Raw genomic sequence first — 14,070 nt, forward strand, 5'->3', positions numbered from 1 at the left:
TTGTCTTGGAGGCGTAGTTTCTTGGAGGCTTGATATGAATTCACTCAAAACGCACACAAGTTTACTCAAATAGTGATAGGGACATTTCTGTCCTCCCAAAATATTGGAGGGGACATGTCTCTGACCTCCATATGCAAACCTATGCCCTTGGTTTATTGTCTCTCAGAAAAGCAGTTTTCATGAACAATGAGTTTCTTAAATCTGTGACAAAAAATAATTTAATGAATTTAAATTTATTGATTCTCTGAAGACAGAAATGCTCCCACTTGACTATCCTATATGTTACCAACAACTAGCTACGTCCACTTACTGAAGACAGAGTCTGAGATCTGCACAGTCGTGAGATAACTTCTACAGGACAGAGAGAGGGACAGACATCATTCATGTCATCACCTCCCATTTCTCAGAAAAACAGTATGTTGGGGTTGAAGGAGGGATGGGAGACTAGTGCCTTCTCTCTCTCTCTCTGTCTCTCTCTCTCTGTCTCTCTCTCGTCCTCTCTCTCTCTCTCTCTCTCTCTCTCTCTCTCTCTCTCTCTCTCTCTCTCTCTCTCTCTCTTTCCCCTTCCCCTCTCACATTTCCTCTCATCTCAGTTGTTGGGCCCCTATATAACCTCTTGCAGAGACCCTCTGCCTCTCATACTTATTGTAGGTGGTTTGGCAACAACAGGTGTCAGCATGTCAGTGTGATGCTGAGGTGAAGATATTTGACGTGTTTTTGTTGTGTAGCAGATCTTTAGTTAGGTTTGTAAATTTCACTAGATCAGCATTTGAGCATTTTGTCCAGTTGTGTTCCTCCTGACTTTCAGACTCAACAGAGAAACTGCAGAGTTCACATTTAAAAGGTTATGGGATTGGTAACCTGCTGCATGGTGAACATGACTAACCAATCAGCTCTCCTGAAACTGGCCTTGCTGCTGCTGCTTGCGTATGGCACAGGTAAGACTTGTGATGATATGTTTTCATACACACTGCATGGATCAAAAATCCAGACTGTGAGCAAAAGAAAGCTTCTTAAGTGTAAGCAGGTAATAACTCAGGAAATAACCAATATTTGACAGTTTTTGTCTCAAATCTAAAGTGCCTGAATGAACGGGGGAAATACAAGTTTTTCTGCCTGTTGAAACAGTTAGAAAACACAATCCTACACACAGTTGACACCTTTCTGCAGGCGGAAAGGTGGATTAATTACTTAATTAATTAATAACAGTGTTTTCACTTTAAAAGCTCATTGTGGTCAACGTTTTTATAAAATGTGCAACTCCTTCCTATAGATGCAAGGATGAACATCATTGCCAGTAAACAAGATGTGCAGGTGGGAGAAGAGATCGTATTGTTGTGTAAAGGTGAGTCACTTCTTCATTTGATGACTAATGGCACTTGTCTGTGTGAATAAAAAATGTCAGTTTGAACCTCTTCTCAAGAAAAATAAGTCTCCACTTTTATATTCATTCCCTCCTTTCCTCCCTCCCTTCTTGTCTTCTGTCCTAGCTGGAGGAGAGGGAACTATAACGTGGCAGAAGGATGAGGAAGACATTGATGATGAAGAAAAGGTGTCAGGGATAGATGAGTCCTCCTCTAAACTGAGCATTAAGAAGGCCACAATGAATGATGCAGGAAAGTACAGCTGTCTGTGTGACTTCGACAGCGGACACCAGGACAAGATTGACATACAGCTGTATATTTATGGTATGTAACAACAGGCTGCTCTCTCACACACACACACACACTTATATAGTCAGTTATGTTGTTGGTGTTTTTATACTTCACTGGACATGAAGAAAATATTTAGAATTTTATATTTTTGTTTACATGTATTTTTTATGAAGTTTCTGACATGTCCACTCTGGTGGACAGCATGCGATTAACTTTCATTGTAATTAATACACAGTAATAGTGTGATAAATAGAACAGTGTACTTTATGAAAGCTGTGAACATTAAATGTGAATTTTTTACTGTAAAACAAATACTTTTGCCTATTTCAACATATATTCAACCTGGGCTTTGAAAAACAACCCAAACTACAGTGTGTCACATCGTGAGGATACTTTTTCTCTCTATGTTTTAGCTCTGACTATTGTATTGTTGTATTTATTGTTTTGCAAATAATACAAAAATTAATTAATATTGAATTAATAAAAAACTATATCTAGAGCTGCAACTATTAGTCCATTAATCGATTTGCTGGTAAAAAAAAAAAATTCAGCAGCTCTCTGGCGACATTTTGCAGGTTCCAGCATCTCAGTTGTGAGGACTTGATGCTTTCTTTTTCTATGTCTTTGACATACAAAATGATGGTCAGATGCCAGTAACACAATCGACTTAATCGACAAAATATTGTCTTTGTTGAAAACATCCTGCAAATGACATAATTCTAATAGATATGGACGTATTTACTGAGAAAATGTTACTATAGACTAAATTATAACCCATTTGTAAAGTTTTAGTACAACATGATTTGTATTCTAAGTTATAACCAGTAATGCATGATGTCCACTTTAGCTGACACTTGATTAATTGTAATTTTCTGCTTGTATAAAATCAATATATGACAAATCTAAGAATCATATTGTTCCCACGATGTTACTTGTTATCACCATGTGCAACAGTCTTCCTCTATAGAGGGACTGGACATACATTCCTGTGGTGCTTGGCACAGCTGGTGTATCACCAGACATACAGATGTTTAGGTTTTTAGCTGCACTTACATCTGGTTGTAGCTCTTGGGTTTTCAAAGACTGTCCACTGTAGTGACTGATACACAACTTTACCATCCAAAGCCAGACATAAACAAGAAATTGACTTTTGAATAGCTGTCCACAGTAGTGAGCAATAGTTGTGAAAGGGTTAAAATTGGTTATGTTGAGTATATCAGCACTTGTCTAATGAACCAGCTCCCTTGTTGCTTTACACCACAGAAGGTGGGCATCCTAATCTTTCTAATCCCAGTCTTCTTCTTTGTCAGAGGGTCCATCATTTGGAAGCCAGAAAACCTACCATGAGTTTCTGGAGGGCACAAATGGGATGGTGCCATGCCTGGTGACTGGCAAGCCAGAGGTGGATGTTCACTGGCTTAGAGGCAACCAAAACATCCCTTCTGATGGTAGGACCAACACCCAGGGCCTTATGGGAGTAGTGAGGACAAAGTGTGATTAATGTGTGAATGACAGCATCCTGTGGAGTTTTCTGGCGACTCTTAGACTTGGTCAAATGAAAACATCAGAGACACATGGTTCAAATGTTAATATTAGATGGACACAGACATTCAGGCAGGCGTCTTGGCAGGGACATTGAGGTTAAGATCAATGTGACCCGGTTTGAAACTATCAAAACTCAAATGGTGTGATGGGAATTATTCGGAGACTATTAAGACCTTTCAGGAAATCTTGTCAAATTAGCCTTTTTTGGAAGTTGTTTGTCTCTTTCTGTTGTACTCCAGCCAGAAGGAGGTCTCAGAGATTTCACAGGTCTATAATGGTCGACATGACTTGTATTGAGTCAGATGCACATTGCATGTAAACATATGTGTCAGGTGTAATCTGTATTCTATGTTTACATGTTAAAAAGAGTAATAAAGGAGCATTTCATCAGACTCACTCTCTGTTTAAGTTAGTCTGTTTTCAAATAGATATAGGGAGGAATTTCCCTCACAGGCTTCCCTGCAGTGTGAAGGTTTTTCTGTGCTTACAAAACGCTTTTATGAACTCACTAACCTTTAGCACTGTATTTGATTAGTACTCTGAACTAAGTGTGACTTTAGGTTCACTTGATAGGCATGTAGTGTTCAGCCGTGTGCCCCTCTGCTTCACTCAGCGCTGTAGATGCCTGACTGAATGGCTGACTGCTGAGCTGGCTGACTGGCTGAAGAGCTGAACGTAAATGAATGAATGCTGCGCTCTCGTTTGATACAAGACTTTCCAGCTGCCATCAGTGCACCTCTTCTGTACAGGTTTATTAGATAATTTAGTTAATCCAGCACAGCCAGTTACAGTCAAACGAGACATTACAGGTGAGTCTATGTACTGTATGGTTCAGGAACTAATGGGCACAGTGTTTACAGCTACGAACAGGAGAGTGAATATTTGGACTTGGAACCTGAAACATGACTTTAAATGAATAAAGTTGCTCCATATCTGCTGAATTAGAAAATAGCACTTCTGTGAAAATGCCTTTTTTATGTCCTGAAAATATGTCAATGTTGTGTTCAGAATTTGTTGCACTGCCCCCAAGTGGCTCCGTAAATTAATTATTGCAGGTTTTGGTACCAAAAGTGAAAAAATAAGCACTTGTACTTCCCTGAGATGCATCAAATGCAAACCCTAGATAAAAATAGAGCTCAGGTCACCTTTGCAGTAACATAGTTTGTATTTGAGTGAGCCCTCACCTTTTTGCCTATGATATCATGTTATTTTGACACCCTACAGATTAAATCTACTTTAGATTTCAGTCTCATGTAACTATTACCAAAGGTTTGGTGCACACAGTGTTTCTTTCACTAGATACTGTACTGTCTATGTGATGCAGCAGATGGAGCTCTGCAGAGCTACTACTGTCTGAACAGTGGGCTTCATCAAGAAATATGACTTTAGAGAAGTCATTTTGTCAGAGGGTCCATCATTTGGAAGCCAGAAAACCTACCATGAGTTTCTGGAGGGCACAAATGGGATGGTGCCATGCCTGGTGACTGGCAAGCCAGAGGTGGATGTTCACTGGCTTAGAGGCAACCAAAACATCCCTTCTGATGGTAGGACCAACACCCAGGGCCTTATGGGAGTAGTGAGGACAAAGTGTGATTAATGTGTGAATGACAGCATCCTGTGGAGTTTTCTGGCGACTCTTAGACTTGGTCAAATGAAAACATCAGAGACACATGGTTCAAATGTTAATATTAGATGGACACAGACATTCAGGCAGGCGTCTTGGCAGGGACATTGAGGTTAAGATCAATGTGACCCGGTTTGAAACTATCAAAACTCAAATGGTGTGATGGGAATTATTCGGAGACTATTAAGACCTTTCAGGAAATCTTGTCAAATTAGCCTTTTTTGGAAGTTGTTTGTCTCTTTCTGTTGTACTCCAGCCAGAAGGAGGTCTCAGAGATTTCACAGGTCTATAATGGTCGACATGACTTGTATTGAGTCAGATGCACATTGCATGTAAACATATGTGTCAGGTGTAATCTGTATTCTATGTTTACATGTTAAAAAGAGTAATAAAGGTGCACACAGTGTTTCTTTCACTAGATACTGTACTGTCTATGTGATGCAGCAGATGGAGCTCTGCAGAGCTACTACTGTCTGAACAGTGGGCTTCATCAAGAAATATGACTTTAGAGAAATAAATCTTTTTGTGTTTGTCTTTTGCTCCCTGTCTGTGCACTTGCTTTTGCGACTATCTCTCACTTCAGAGGGAGAACGTGTGCGTCAGCTGACTGATAACACACTCCGTATTGAAAAAGTGAGGAGAGAGGATGCTGGGCTATATGAGTGTCAGGCCTACATCAGAGGAAGGACCATCAATCAGAAGCTCCCTGTCTCTGTTGTCGTCAATGGTGAGTAGCTTTTTCAGATCAAGATTGTGTTGACCAATTATTTGTGTTTTGTGACATAGAGATTGCTGATAGTATACCGCCTAGGTAGGATTTAGTCCCTCTGTTGTTAGTTGTGTTTTTCCTCATATTTACATATTAAATTTTTATTAGTCAAAGTGTAAGGTTTTAATTTACCACCACTGATGTTATCTTTTACTTTACTTTCACATCACTAGTGCCGCCCCCCTGCAGCTCCTCCTAAAGTGCGTCTGAGAGAAGAGGTGAAAAAAGTGATGGCTGGATCAGAGAACAATGTTTCCTTGCTTTGTTTGGTGGACGGTCTACCGAAACCCAATATATCAGATCATACGTCTCTGGCCTTATAATTCTCCTACAGTATTATATCCGACAGTGTATCCTGACTTTAAAGGACAGCTAGACTGTTGGAGATGACGTGTTTGGTTGAATCTGTGTGACATGTTTTTAAAACATATGATGTGAAATGTAGGTGGACAGATGAGGCACAATGGTGAAACATTTTTGGTTGTCAAAACAATTAGAATTGCCTACATATGCAGAGATGTATGCCTTAATATACTGTTGTAATTACATTTATCACGTGAGTCAATAAACCCAGTAACTAAATCATGTTTTGTCTCATATCAAATATTTTGGAAAGGCTGTCCACAAACGGTTGTCAGTTTTTCTCAGATTATGCAATTAGCCTGATTAATTCACATTTAAACACTAAGACAAACTGCCAATGGTGACAATGGACCAGGACAGTTATAGTTGGATAATTCACACTGAATTTTTACACTGAACTTCAAATCTAAATACCCTGCTATGCTGTAACTGGCTCCAAATATCATACAAAGAACTTTTGATTTGGGATCACTGTGTTACCAAATCCTCTGTGAATAGCTTTGTTTCACTCATCTCTTGCTGATGTTTGACGTGCACTGACGGGAGTGCCAGGAGTGAGCAGAGGGTTTGTTTTGAAGGGATGGCTGAGTCATGGCTGATTTAGACTCTCATTAAAGACTGATACAGGATGTGGAAATCAGGTTTCTGAAGGTGCTGTTTGAATATGACTGAAATGCCCATTGAAAAACATGACTATATAAGACAGCACTTAAATACAATTAGGAGTTGTACTTTACTTGAGTATTTCCATTTAAATAAACTTGTTTATATACTTCTACTTCACTATAGTTCAGAGGAAAATAGTGTATTTTTAACTCCACTACAATTGTTTCTATTACTTTGCTGATTACAATCTTTGTATAAACAGATTATGAAATAGGAAGTGTTTCTACAGATTAAACACAATAAAGTAAACAAAGTTATTAAAATGAGATCCACCTAAACCTGCAGCACTAAAATGTTGCCTCCATATCATTGCATTACTATTAACAATCTGGTACCACTTTCTGATAAGGCACCATTTATAGGGGGCTTATGAGCTGTAAAACTGTAATTAATAGCTTTATTAACAGTTGATCAATAATTTACTAATGCTTCTTAGATCAGTATTTATGGATCAGTTATAGGTCGAACTTGAGAAAAACAGCTCAACTCAATTCTCCTCGGACAGGACACCATGCTTGTCTGCTTAAGCTCTTTAATTCATTAGTGGGACCTTTACAATGGACTGTTTGACTGTCCCCTGGAAAAGAGCTGCAGGACATCTGGAACACAAATCCATTTATAACTGCTCAGTAACATTTCCAACTGCAGACTTTTTATGGTACAGCTATTTATCAACATATGCATAGACTAGTTGATGATCTGCATGCAAAACTTGAAATAGTGCAAATGTAGAGAAAACAATACAGGAAATTATGCGGCAAGTTGTTTGGATAAAAAGTATCTTGTATCACTGTGCACTGTTTAAATAAAACATTTTGGCCATAACATGTGTTTCTTTTCAGTAATAGGCAGTTATAGGTTGTTAAAGGTTGGTGTGCAATTTCAAATGTTAGTATGACATTATGAAGGGGTTCTCAATTTTTAATGAGCCATTAGCAAAGGTTATAGATGCTGATAAATCATTATTAAAGCGCTCTACAGACATCAAATCTGTAGTCATAAAATGTGAATAAGGTGTTTTTGAATGGATTTTATTCCAGATGTCCTTTTCCAAAAGATAAGTGGTCAAGCAGTCCATTGGAGTGCTGCAGGAGGATTTTTCAATCAATCAATTACAGCAAGAAAGTGGTTCCAGCAGTCCTATGCAATAACGATGTACTCTTAGGGGCCCTGCATTACATGTGACCTACTTTAATTTTTGATTCTGAAAGTAGGCAGGCCCACACCTTACTTCTGTGCTTTTACTTTAGTGCAAGATTTCAATGCAACACTTTTGGCTATAACAGAGGATTTTTATATTGTGATACTTCTACTTTTAGAGTGAAACCTGGAACAAACATGAGACATACACAAACACAAAACAATAACTATTCATTTGATTATAAAGTTGAGTTTTGCATAACAGTCTCCATAAAACAGTCGTTAGCAATGCTACAGCAGACATGAAATCTAGTGTCAGTGGTAGCAGCTCTATGTGCTTCGGTGCTGTGACACTCTCTGGGTACGCCCCCTGCCTGATACGTTCCTGCTGACTACAAGCACATGACCAGGCGTGTTTACACCTGCAGTCGGACACACAGCTCCTGCCCTGACTGTGTCACTGACAGGGAAGCCGTTTGTCTAAACTGAGATAAGAAGCAGCGTTGTCGTGAGAGGTTGTCGTTTAGCGGACACTCACTGGGAGTTGGTAAGTTAGCTTTATTAGCAGAGTCTGTGGTTTTCCCTCAGTCTGTGATGTGAGGACGCTAGCGGCTCTTCCGTAGCAGCAGCTGCTAGGTTAGCATGCTAATGTAACTGTTATCTCACAGCTCGCTGCAGCAGCATCACCACCCGGACAGGTTGAAGGTAATTATTGAATTATAACACCAGCTACAAAAGACACGACGCTGAGCGTTTTACTCAGCTTAACATAGCAAAGTGTGCTTGTCCCTAATATCATCTTGTTATAGCTTTGTTAACGTTAAACATTATATTAGAGTTAGCTGCTTCGTAACCGTTTTAGTTGGTGGTTGTGTTAAAAGCTAAAGTAGTAGCTTGAACGGTGGATTAACTGTAGACAGCTGGAGAGACAGATTTGAAAGAAGATTAATTTAATCAAAATAGACTACTATAGCTTTTGGTTGAGAACAATAATGTCTTAATGATTGTGTTAGTGAATCTGTCACACAGCCGTAATGTAACCCACCATCACCTGTCTGTCTGCTGTCAGTCTTGGTGTCAGTCATGTGAATGAGAGGAGCAATATGAGACAATGTTTGTCAACCTTATGGTGGTACAAGCAAATCAGTTATTCTGGACAAATATATTCTCTGTTCTTGTGTAGCATCATTTGCTCCTAGCCTGGGAAGATTCACAGTTTAAGAGAGAAAAATACTGCTGCATGCTTTTTTTCAGTGCAAATAAATGTCTGCCAACTTGTCTACTATGTCTGAATGCTGACACAAACCAGAAAATATTTTAATTGAATATAAGACCAGGCATTGTGCGGAACGCTTCATTAATATTCACTGTATATCCACGTATCATACTTTGCTCTTCGGCTCCAGGTAGCCCCTGCCCATCTGTCCCCCAGGAGGGAAGCTTGATCCTCAGCTGCTGGCTGGAAGCCAGCACTCTAGCTGTCCACCATGGATGAGACAGATGTGGAACGTAAGCTCTTCTCTTCCAGTTTGTCTTTGTGTCAGCCTCTATTCAGTTACAGTATTTCATTTGTTCTTGAAAGCTAAGCCATGCATATTTCCTTTTTTTAGTTAGCCAATAGTTTTACTGCAAAGGTGTTGCTAATTTTGTCTAGCAATTTGTGTTAGCTCCATTTCTCCCTACGTTTTAAGCTTCCTCTTCAGATATGTCTTTTATATTGTGTTTTCCCTCTAGAGGTGACCCTGGCTCTACTAGATGCAGCCAATGATAAAGACTCAGAGGTCCAGGAGCAGGTCAGAAAGTCTATGTTAACCCTGGGAAAACAGCAGCCAGACCGAGTGCTAGCAATGTGTCAGGACTACCTCCTGAAACACCCAAAGGTAAAACCGCAGCTATCTATTAAAATATACCTGGGTAACCTGGAACTGTTACTTGCTGCTGCTATCAGTATCCCTACTGCACATTACCAAGTAGAAAGCAAATAGGTTTTGTAGCTAGATAAGCATGACCATAAGTGCATGCTTGCATTCAGGTTTTAAAACTGGCACAAAACACTTCACAGTTACATATATCAATTAATTGCTGTGAGTGCTCCGTGTGATCATACTTTACACATTTAGAGGGGAAGTTGCAATTTAAAGTTTGCTTTAATTTAAAGTGCTTTTAAATTCTTTTTAGACCCTTCTACATTAGGCAGGATTTCAGCAAACTATGTACTTATGTGATGGAAATGTCTGTCGAGTAACCCCAGCTAACAATAGTCTGCTGCTAATCCGTTAAACCCGGTCACACTTAAAAGGCCATAGTGCCCCTAGCATGTGGTTTGCTGGCCTGTTGCAGACAGTAATGGCGTGTAAATCAACATTCAATCTAGCGATTTCACACATTCACAAGATGTAAACATTGCAATAAGAATAGTAGTTGTATGTGTCAATGTTTCATCTGTAGTGATGAAGTTCATTTGACCTGTCAGGTATTAAATTCACTGGATTTGCCAAAATACAGACACATCGGTTTATAATCTGTGTACAGTGCAATTTACTTTATATTATATTGTATTATATTAATATTATAATACAAAAATTCCCAACCTTAATCTATGCTGCTAACATTTTGCCTGCATGGGCATATAGCATAGAAAAAATCAGTCTACCTACCAAACAGAAAAGCAAGCTTGATGTTTGTTTGTTCTTTGCCTGTTTCTGTTTTTTATTTGTAGCACATTTTGTTCTCAGAAATTTCACCAGTTTTGAATCAGCGTGTGTCTGTGAATGGTGTTTATCATATTGTCACAGCTCTCACACATGTGATTATCAGATGATGGCATCATCACTCTGAGGAAATGTCTTGGGAAACATCAGTGACATAGTACATGAGTTTCCTTTTTTATTGGTATGGTGTAATATACTCTGTCATATTTTACTTTGTATATACTTGTGCAAAAGCCAAATGCAAAAATTGAACATGATATGTACACTATATTTTATGCTTTTAGATGGAAATGAATATATGCCATGCACTTAATTAGTATTCCATTTTGTCTTTATGTTGTATTTTAAATATGCTCTTTATACTGTATGTATGTGTTACTCTTGTCTTCCTGGTCATCTCTTTTCTTCTTTTTCTCCTTCTCTTCCTCCTGTAGCTGGTAGTGAGCCACAGAGTTGTGATTCTTCAGACTATTGAGCTGATTGCTGGCTGCAGTATAGAGGAAATAAGTTCCCCCAGGATAAAAAGCATCATCTCTCTGGCCTCAGATGAGATGACACGATCAAAGGTAAAATATGCCATGTTAATTATTTATTTTTCGGTTTCCTCAGAGAGCCGATGATAGATGATATTCCTTTCTGTTTTCTCAGGAGGTCATCCCTGACTGGCAGCAGGCAGCCAGTAATATCTTGGTTGCTGTGGGTAACAAGCACATCAACGACATCATGGAGGAGATACTAAGCAAGTTTCAGCCAGGGGTCTTACCTCATTTCTTTGTCGTCCAAACACTAGCCAACCTCTCTGATTCCAATGGTAAGATAATATTTGCATGTACAAACACAAAGGAACAACACATAAGAGTCCATAAGAAAGACCACACTCACTCACACACACAACAGGAAATCAGAACTTCAGCTCACAAGGCAGTTATTCAGAGGTTGTTTAGAAAGACATGAACCTGTTAAACTGGTCCAAAAACTGCATTTGCTGTTTGTTTAGGAGCGGTCCCTTGTGCTTTTTAAATTACAATGATTAAGTGTTCTATATCTAAACTGTTGAGACCTAGCTCTCATACTAGCAGCAAGTAGGGATATTCACAGCCTCTGAGTTGATCAATACTCTTTTAATTGATCAGTATTGGCTATATTAAGCCTGAATTGTGGTATCTGTTATCCTTTATTTACTGAATCATTTGTGCTCTGCCAAGTGTCACAGTAGCCAATTTGTACTAAGATAAAACACTTAAACCTATTCTTAAAACACTACAATTGAATAAACTCCTGTAGATGGCGTTTCAGTTACAGCCACACTGACACTGAGGGTTAGCAAGTGAATCAAAGCGACACAGTGAATTAAAGATGCTTTGCTCTGTTTCAGCCACATTTTACTGGTGTGACATTATATTTAAAGCATGTCTGATCTTATTACCTAAGTTCAAACTGGAGTCTTTGTTTCATGCTGTGTTATCCAAACCTTCCTGCCACAACAGTTCTGACTGACACTCAGGAGAACAGCTAAGAGTTAAAAAAGCTGTCAAACACATCTAGATTGGGGTTGCTTTAGAAAATTTAACATAGCTCTACTTTATGCTGAATGTGCATTTGCATCTTGTATATCAAAATATAGATATCAAATCAGGACAATATGAGCAGATACTAAATGAATAAATAATAGATGACTCAGCTCTGGATCAGCACCCTCATCATTCTGTGTTGTCAGTCTCTGAGTAGCTGCTTTACTGTTTCATAGTGTACAATTTTAGAGGAAGTACAAACTAAAGCCAGTTTTAGAAGCTGTGAATAATTGACCAGTACAAAGATGCATTCAGATTGTTTTTATTTTTATAAACAATCTGATTAAACATGTTGCTAATATATTGATTTTAAATTTTCAATCTGCCAATATACATCTCACAAGGACTATTAAAGTCTTCCACCATGTTTTTCTTTTAACTTATGTACATTCTCCCTTACTTACAGAGGAAGTGGTGAGTTATAATGTGCCATTAATGCTGTTCTCTTCTCCATGTTCTCTAGTTTATGGTATGGTACCCTTCCTGAATGCTATTCTGGGCACCATGTTGCCTATGCTGAGCATGGCCAAACAGGACAACATGAAGTGGGTCTTCTCTTCCGGTAAGAACTGTTGAAGTGTATTACCTCCTCTCTTGAAATCAAAAAAATTGTGAAACACTACCTCCCTTATTTCCTGTCTCCCCCTGTTTTGTTTTCTCCCTCCAGCCCTGTGTCATTTCAGCGACAGTATCTTGGAGTACCTGGCCAACCTGGACAAGGCTCCAGATCCCACAGTCAGGAAAGACACATTCTCCAGTGAGATCTATGCTGCTTTTGACATCCTCTTCAATAATTGGTTACAAAGCAGGGAGTCTAAGGTATGTCACAGAGGTCAATATTGGGGTATTGAGCAAGATGTTTTGATATACAACTGAAAAAAATGACTGAACATTTGACATTAGGTTGTGTGATCAGTCCGTGTGGAAGGAAGCTGAGGTAAGACATGTAAAGCTTGACATTTTGACTTTAGGATACAAAGATGATGATGGCAGTCCAAAAGGCATCCTTTGAAAAAAACTGCACTACTGAAAAAAAGTGACTCCTATTACAAAAAAATTAATTTCCGAATCTCATCTTACCCATAAATATGATGAAAACGCAGTGAGAACACTGTTCTGGTGTCATTTTCTGTTCCTAATTTTAGTGAAACGTGTAAACCACGAGCACCATGCTTTCGATCTGCTAGAGCCTGTTAAAGAATGTTTTCTATGGGAATTTATTAGTGGAGTAACCACACAATTCACTGTTTGTTTATAATAAGCCATGTTAACAATTTAACCACTCTGCCTTCGTGCTGCATTACAGAAAGCAGGGAACCTATTAAAGTTGAGGATGGTTCACTGGAATGACCTTCACAACTGGGTTCAAAAGCCAATGAATATACAAACAAAGAGTTCAGTGAAAACAAATAAACTGGAAAACAACTGAAGGATAGTCATACATTTACTATACATATATTTTTTTGTTCTATAGTGCATTCTGCCTCCTGAAAAGTAAAATATACATCTCTGATGATGTGGCACTAAATGAATTGGCAGTTTTTCAAGTAATGACTGTGAAGTCTGTGATAGTTTCTCATGTCTGTCACCTGACATTGTGTCTTCCTGTGTGTGTGTGTGTGTGTGTGTGTGTGTGTGTGTGTGTGTGTGTGTGTGTGTGCGTGTGTGTGGGGGGGGTTGAGGTCTTTCCTGCTGGAAGTGTCTCAGTCAGCTTTACCGGGTCAGTACTTCTCTCTCTTTGAAGAGCTGCTGTCAGCAGGAGGCTCAGTAATGATTCCTCCACACTGTATTAACCCTTCACTGTCTGCTCTGTACAGACTTACTGAGGGACACACTGGATGTGTGGTGTGTGTGCGGCAGCTACAGAACCTCTTGGTTTTCATTTCAGCGCCATGTTAAAGGGATAGTTGGGGTTATTCAGTCCGTCCAGGATTTGTTTCAGGCTAAAATACCTGATTTCACCGCAGCTTTTCTTGTGTTGTGATGCATGTTGTAATGATTTGAGATGTTTTTAGATCTATTTTTT

General features: G+C 39.0%; 2 protein-coding genes across 5 annotated transcripts in view; both read left to right on the forward strand.

The window, feature by feature from the left end:
- The first annotated feature begins 601 nt into the window (after nucleotides 1-601).
- Nucleotides 602-7,447, forward strand: LOC111227816 (neural cell adhesion molecule 1-like). 3 transcript variants are annotated; one of them, XM_022753537.1, is made up of 7 exons: nucleotides 603-696; nucleotides 809-938; nucleotides 1,274-1,345; nucleotides 1,491-1,688; nucleotides 2,966-3,103; nucleotides 5,408-5,551; nucleotides 5,783-7,447. In XM_022753537.1, exons 2-7 carry the CDS (start codon nucleotides 848-850, stop codon nucleotides 5,914-5,916), a joined length of 777 nt encoding a protein of 258 aa, XP_022609258.1. In that variant the 5' UTR covers nucleotides 603-696; nucleotides 809-847; the 3' UTR covers nucleotides 5,917-7,447. The 3 variants fall into 3 exon arrangements, with proteins under 3 accessions (XP_022609260.1, XP_022609258.1, XP_022609259.1); XM_022753538.1 differs by having other exon boundaries at nucleotides 610-938; nucleotides 5,767-5,813; XM_022753539.1 differs by lacking the exon at nucleotides 2,966-3,103 and having other exon boundaries at nucleotides 602-938.
- An 833-nt stretch (nucleotides 7,448-8,280) lies between these two features.
- mroh1 (maestro heat like repeat family member 1) overlaps nucleotides 8,281-14,070 on the forward strand; it is a 25,676-nt gene continuing 19,886 nt past the window's right edge. The window contains exons 1-7 of one of the 2 annotated variants that reach the window (XM_022753462.1): nucleotides 8,281-8,309; nucleotides 9,169-9,271; nucleotides 9,497-9,642; nucleotides 10,908-11,039; nucleotides 11,122-11,284; nucleotides 12,508-12,606; nucleotides 12,712-12,863. In XM_022753462.1, the coding sequence (XP_022609183.1) occupies nucleotides 9,250-9,271; nucleotides 9,497-9,642; nucleotides 10,908-11,039; nucleotides 11,122-11,284; nucleotides 12,508-12,606; nucleotides 12,712-12,863 (714 nt within the window). In that variant the 5' untranslated portion in view covers nucleotides 8,281-8,309; nucleotides 9,169-9,249. Of the gene's footprint in view, nucleotides 8,310-8,401; nucleotides 8,468-9,168; nucleotides 9,272-9,496; nucleotides 9,643-10,907; nucleotides 11,040-11,121; nucleotides 11,285-12,507; nucleotides 12,607-12,711; nucleotides 12,864-14,070 lie in introns of those variants that run through there. The other variant, XM_022753461.1, reaches the window with a different exon arrangement.

Source organism: Seriola dumerili, unplaced genomic scaffold (assembly GCF_002260705.1).
Source record: "Seriola dumerili isolate Sdu_G_001 unplaced genomic scaffold, Sdu_1.0 BDQW01000191.1, whole genome shotgun sequence".
In the NCBI taxonomy this organism is placed as follows: Eukaryota; Metazoa; Chordata; class Actinopteri; order Carangiformes; family Carangidae; genus Seriola; species Seriola dumerili.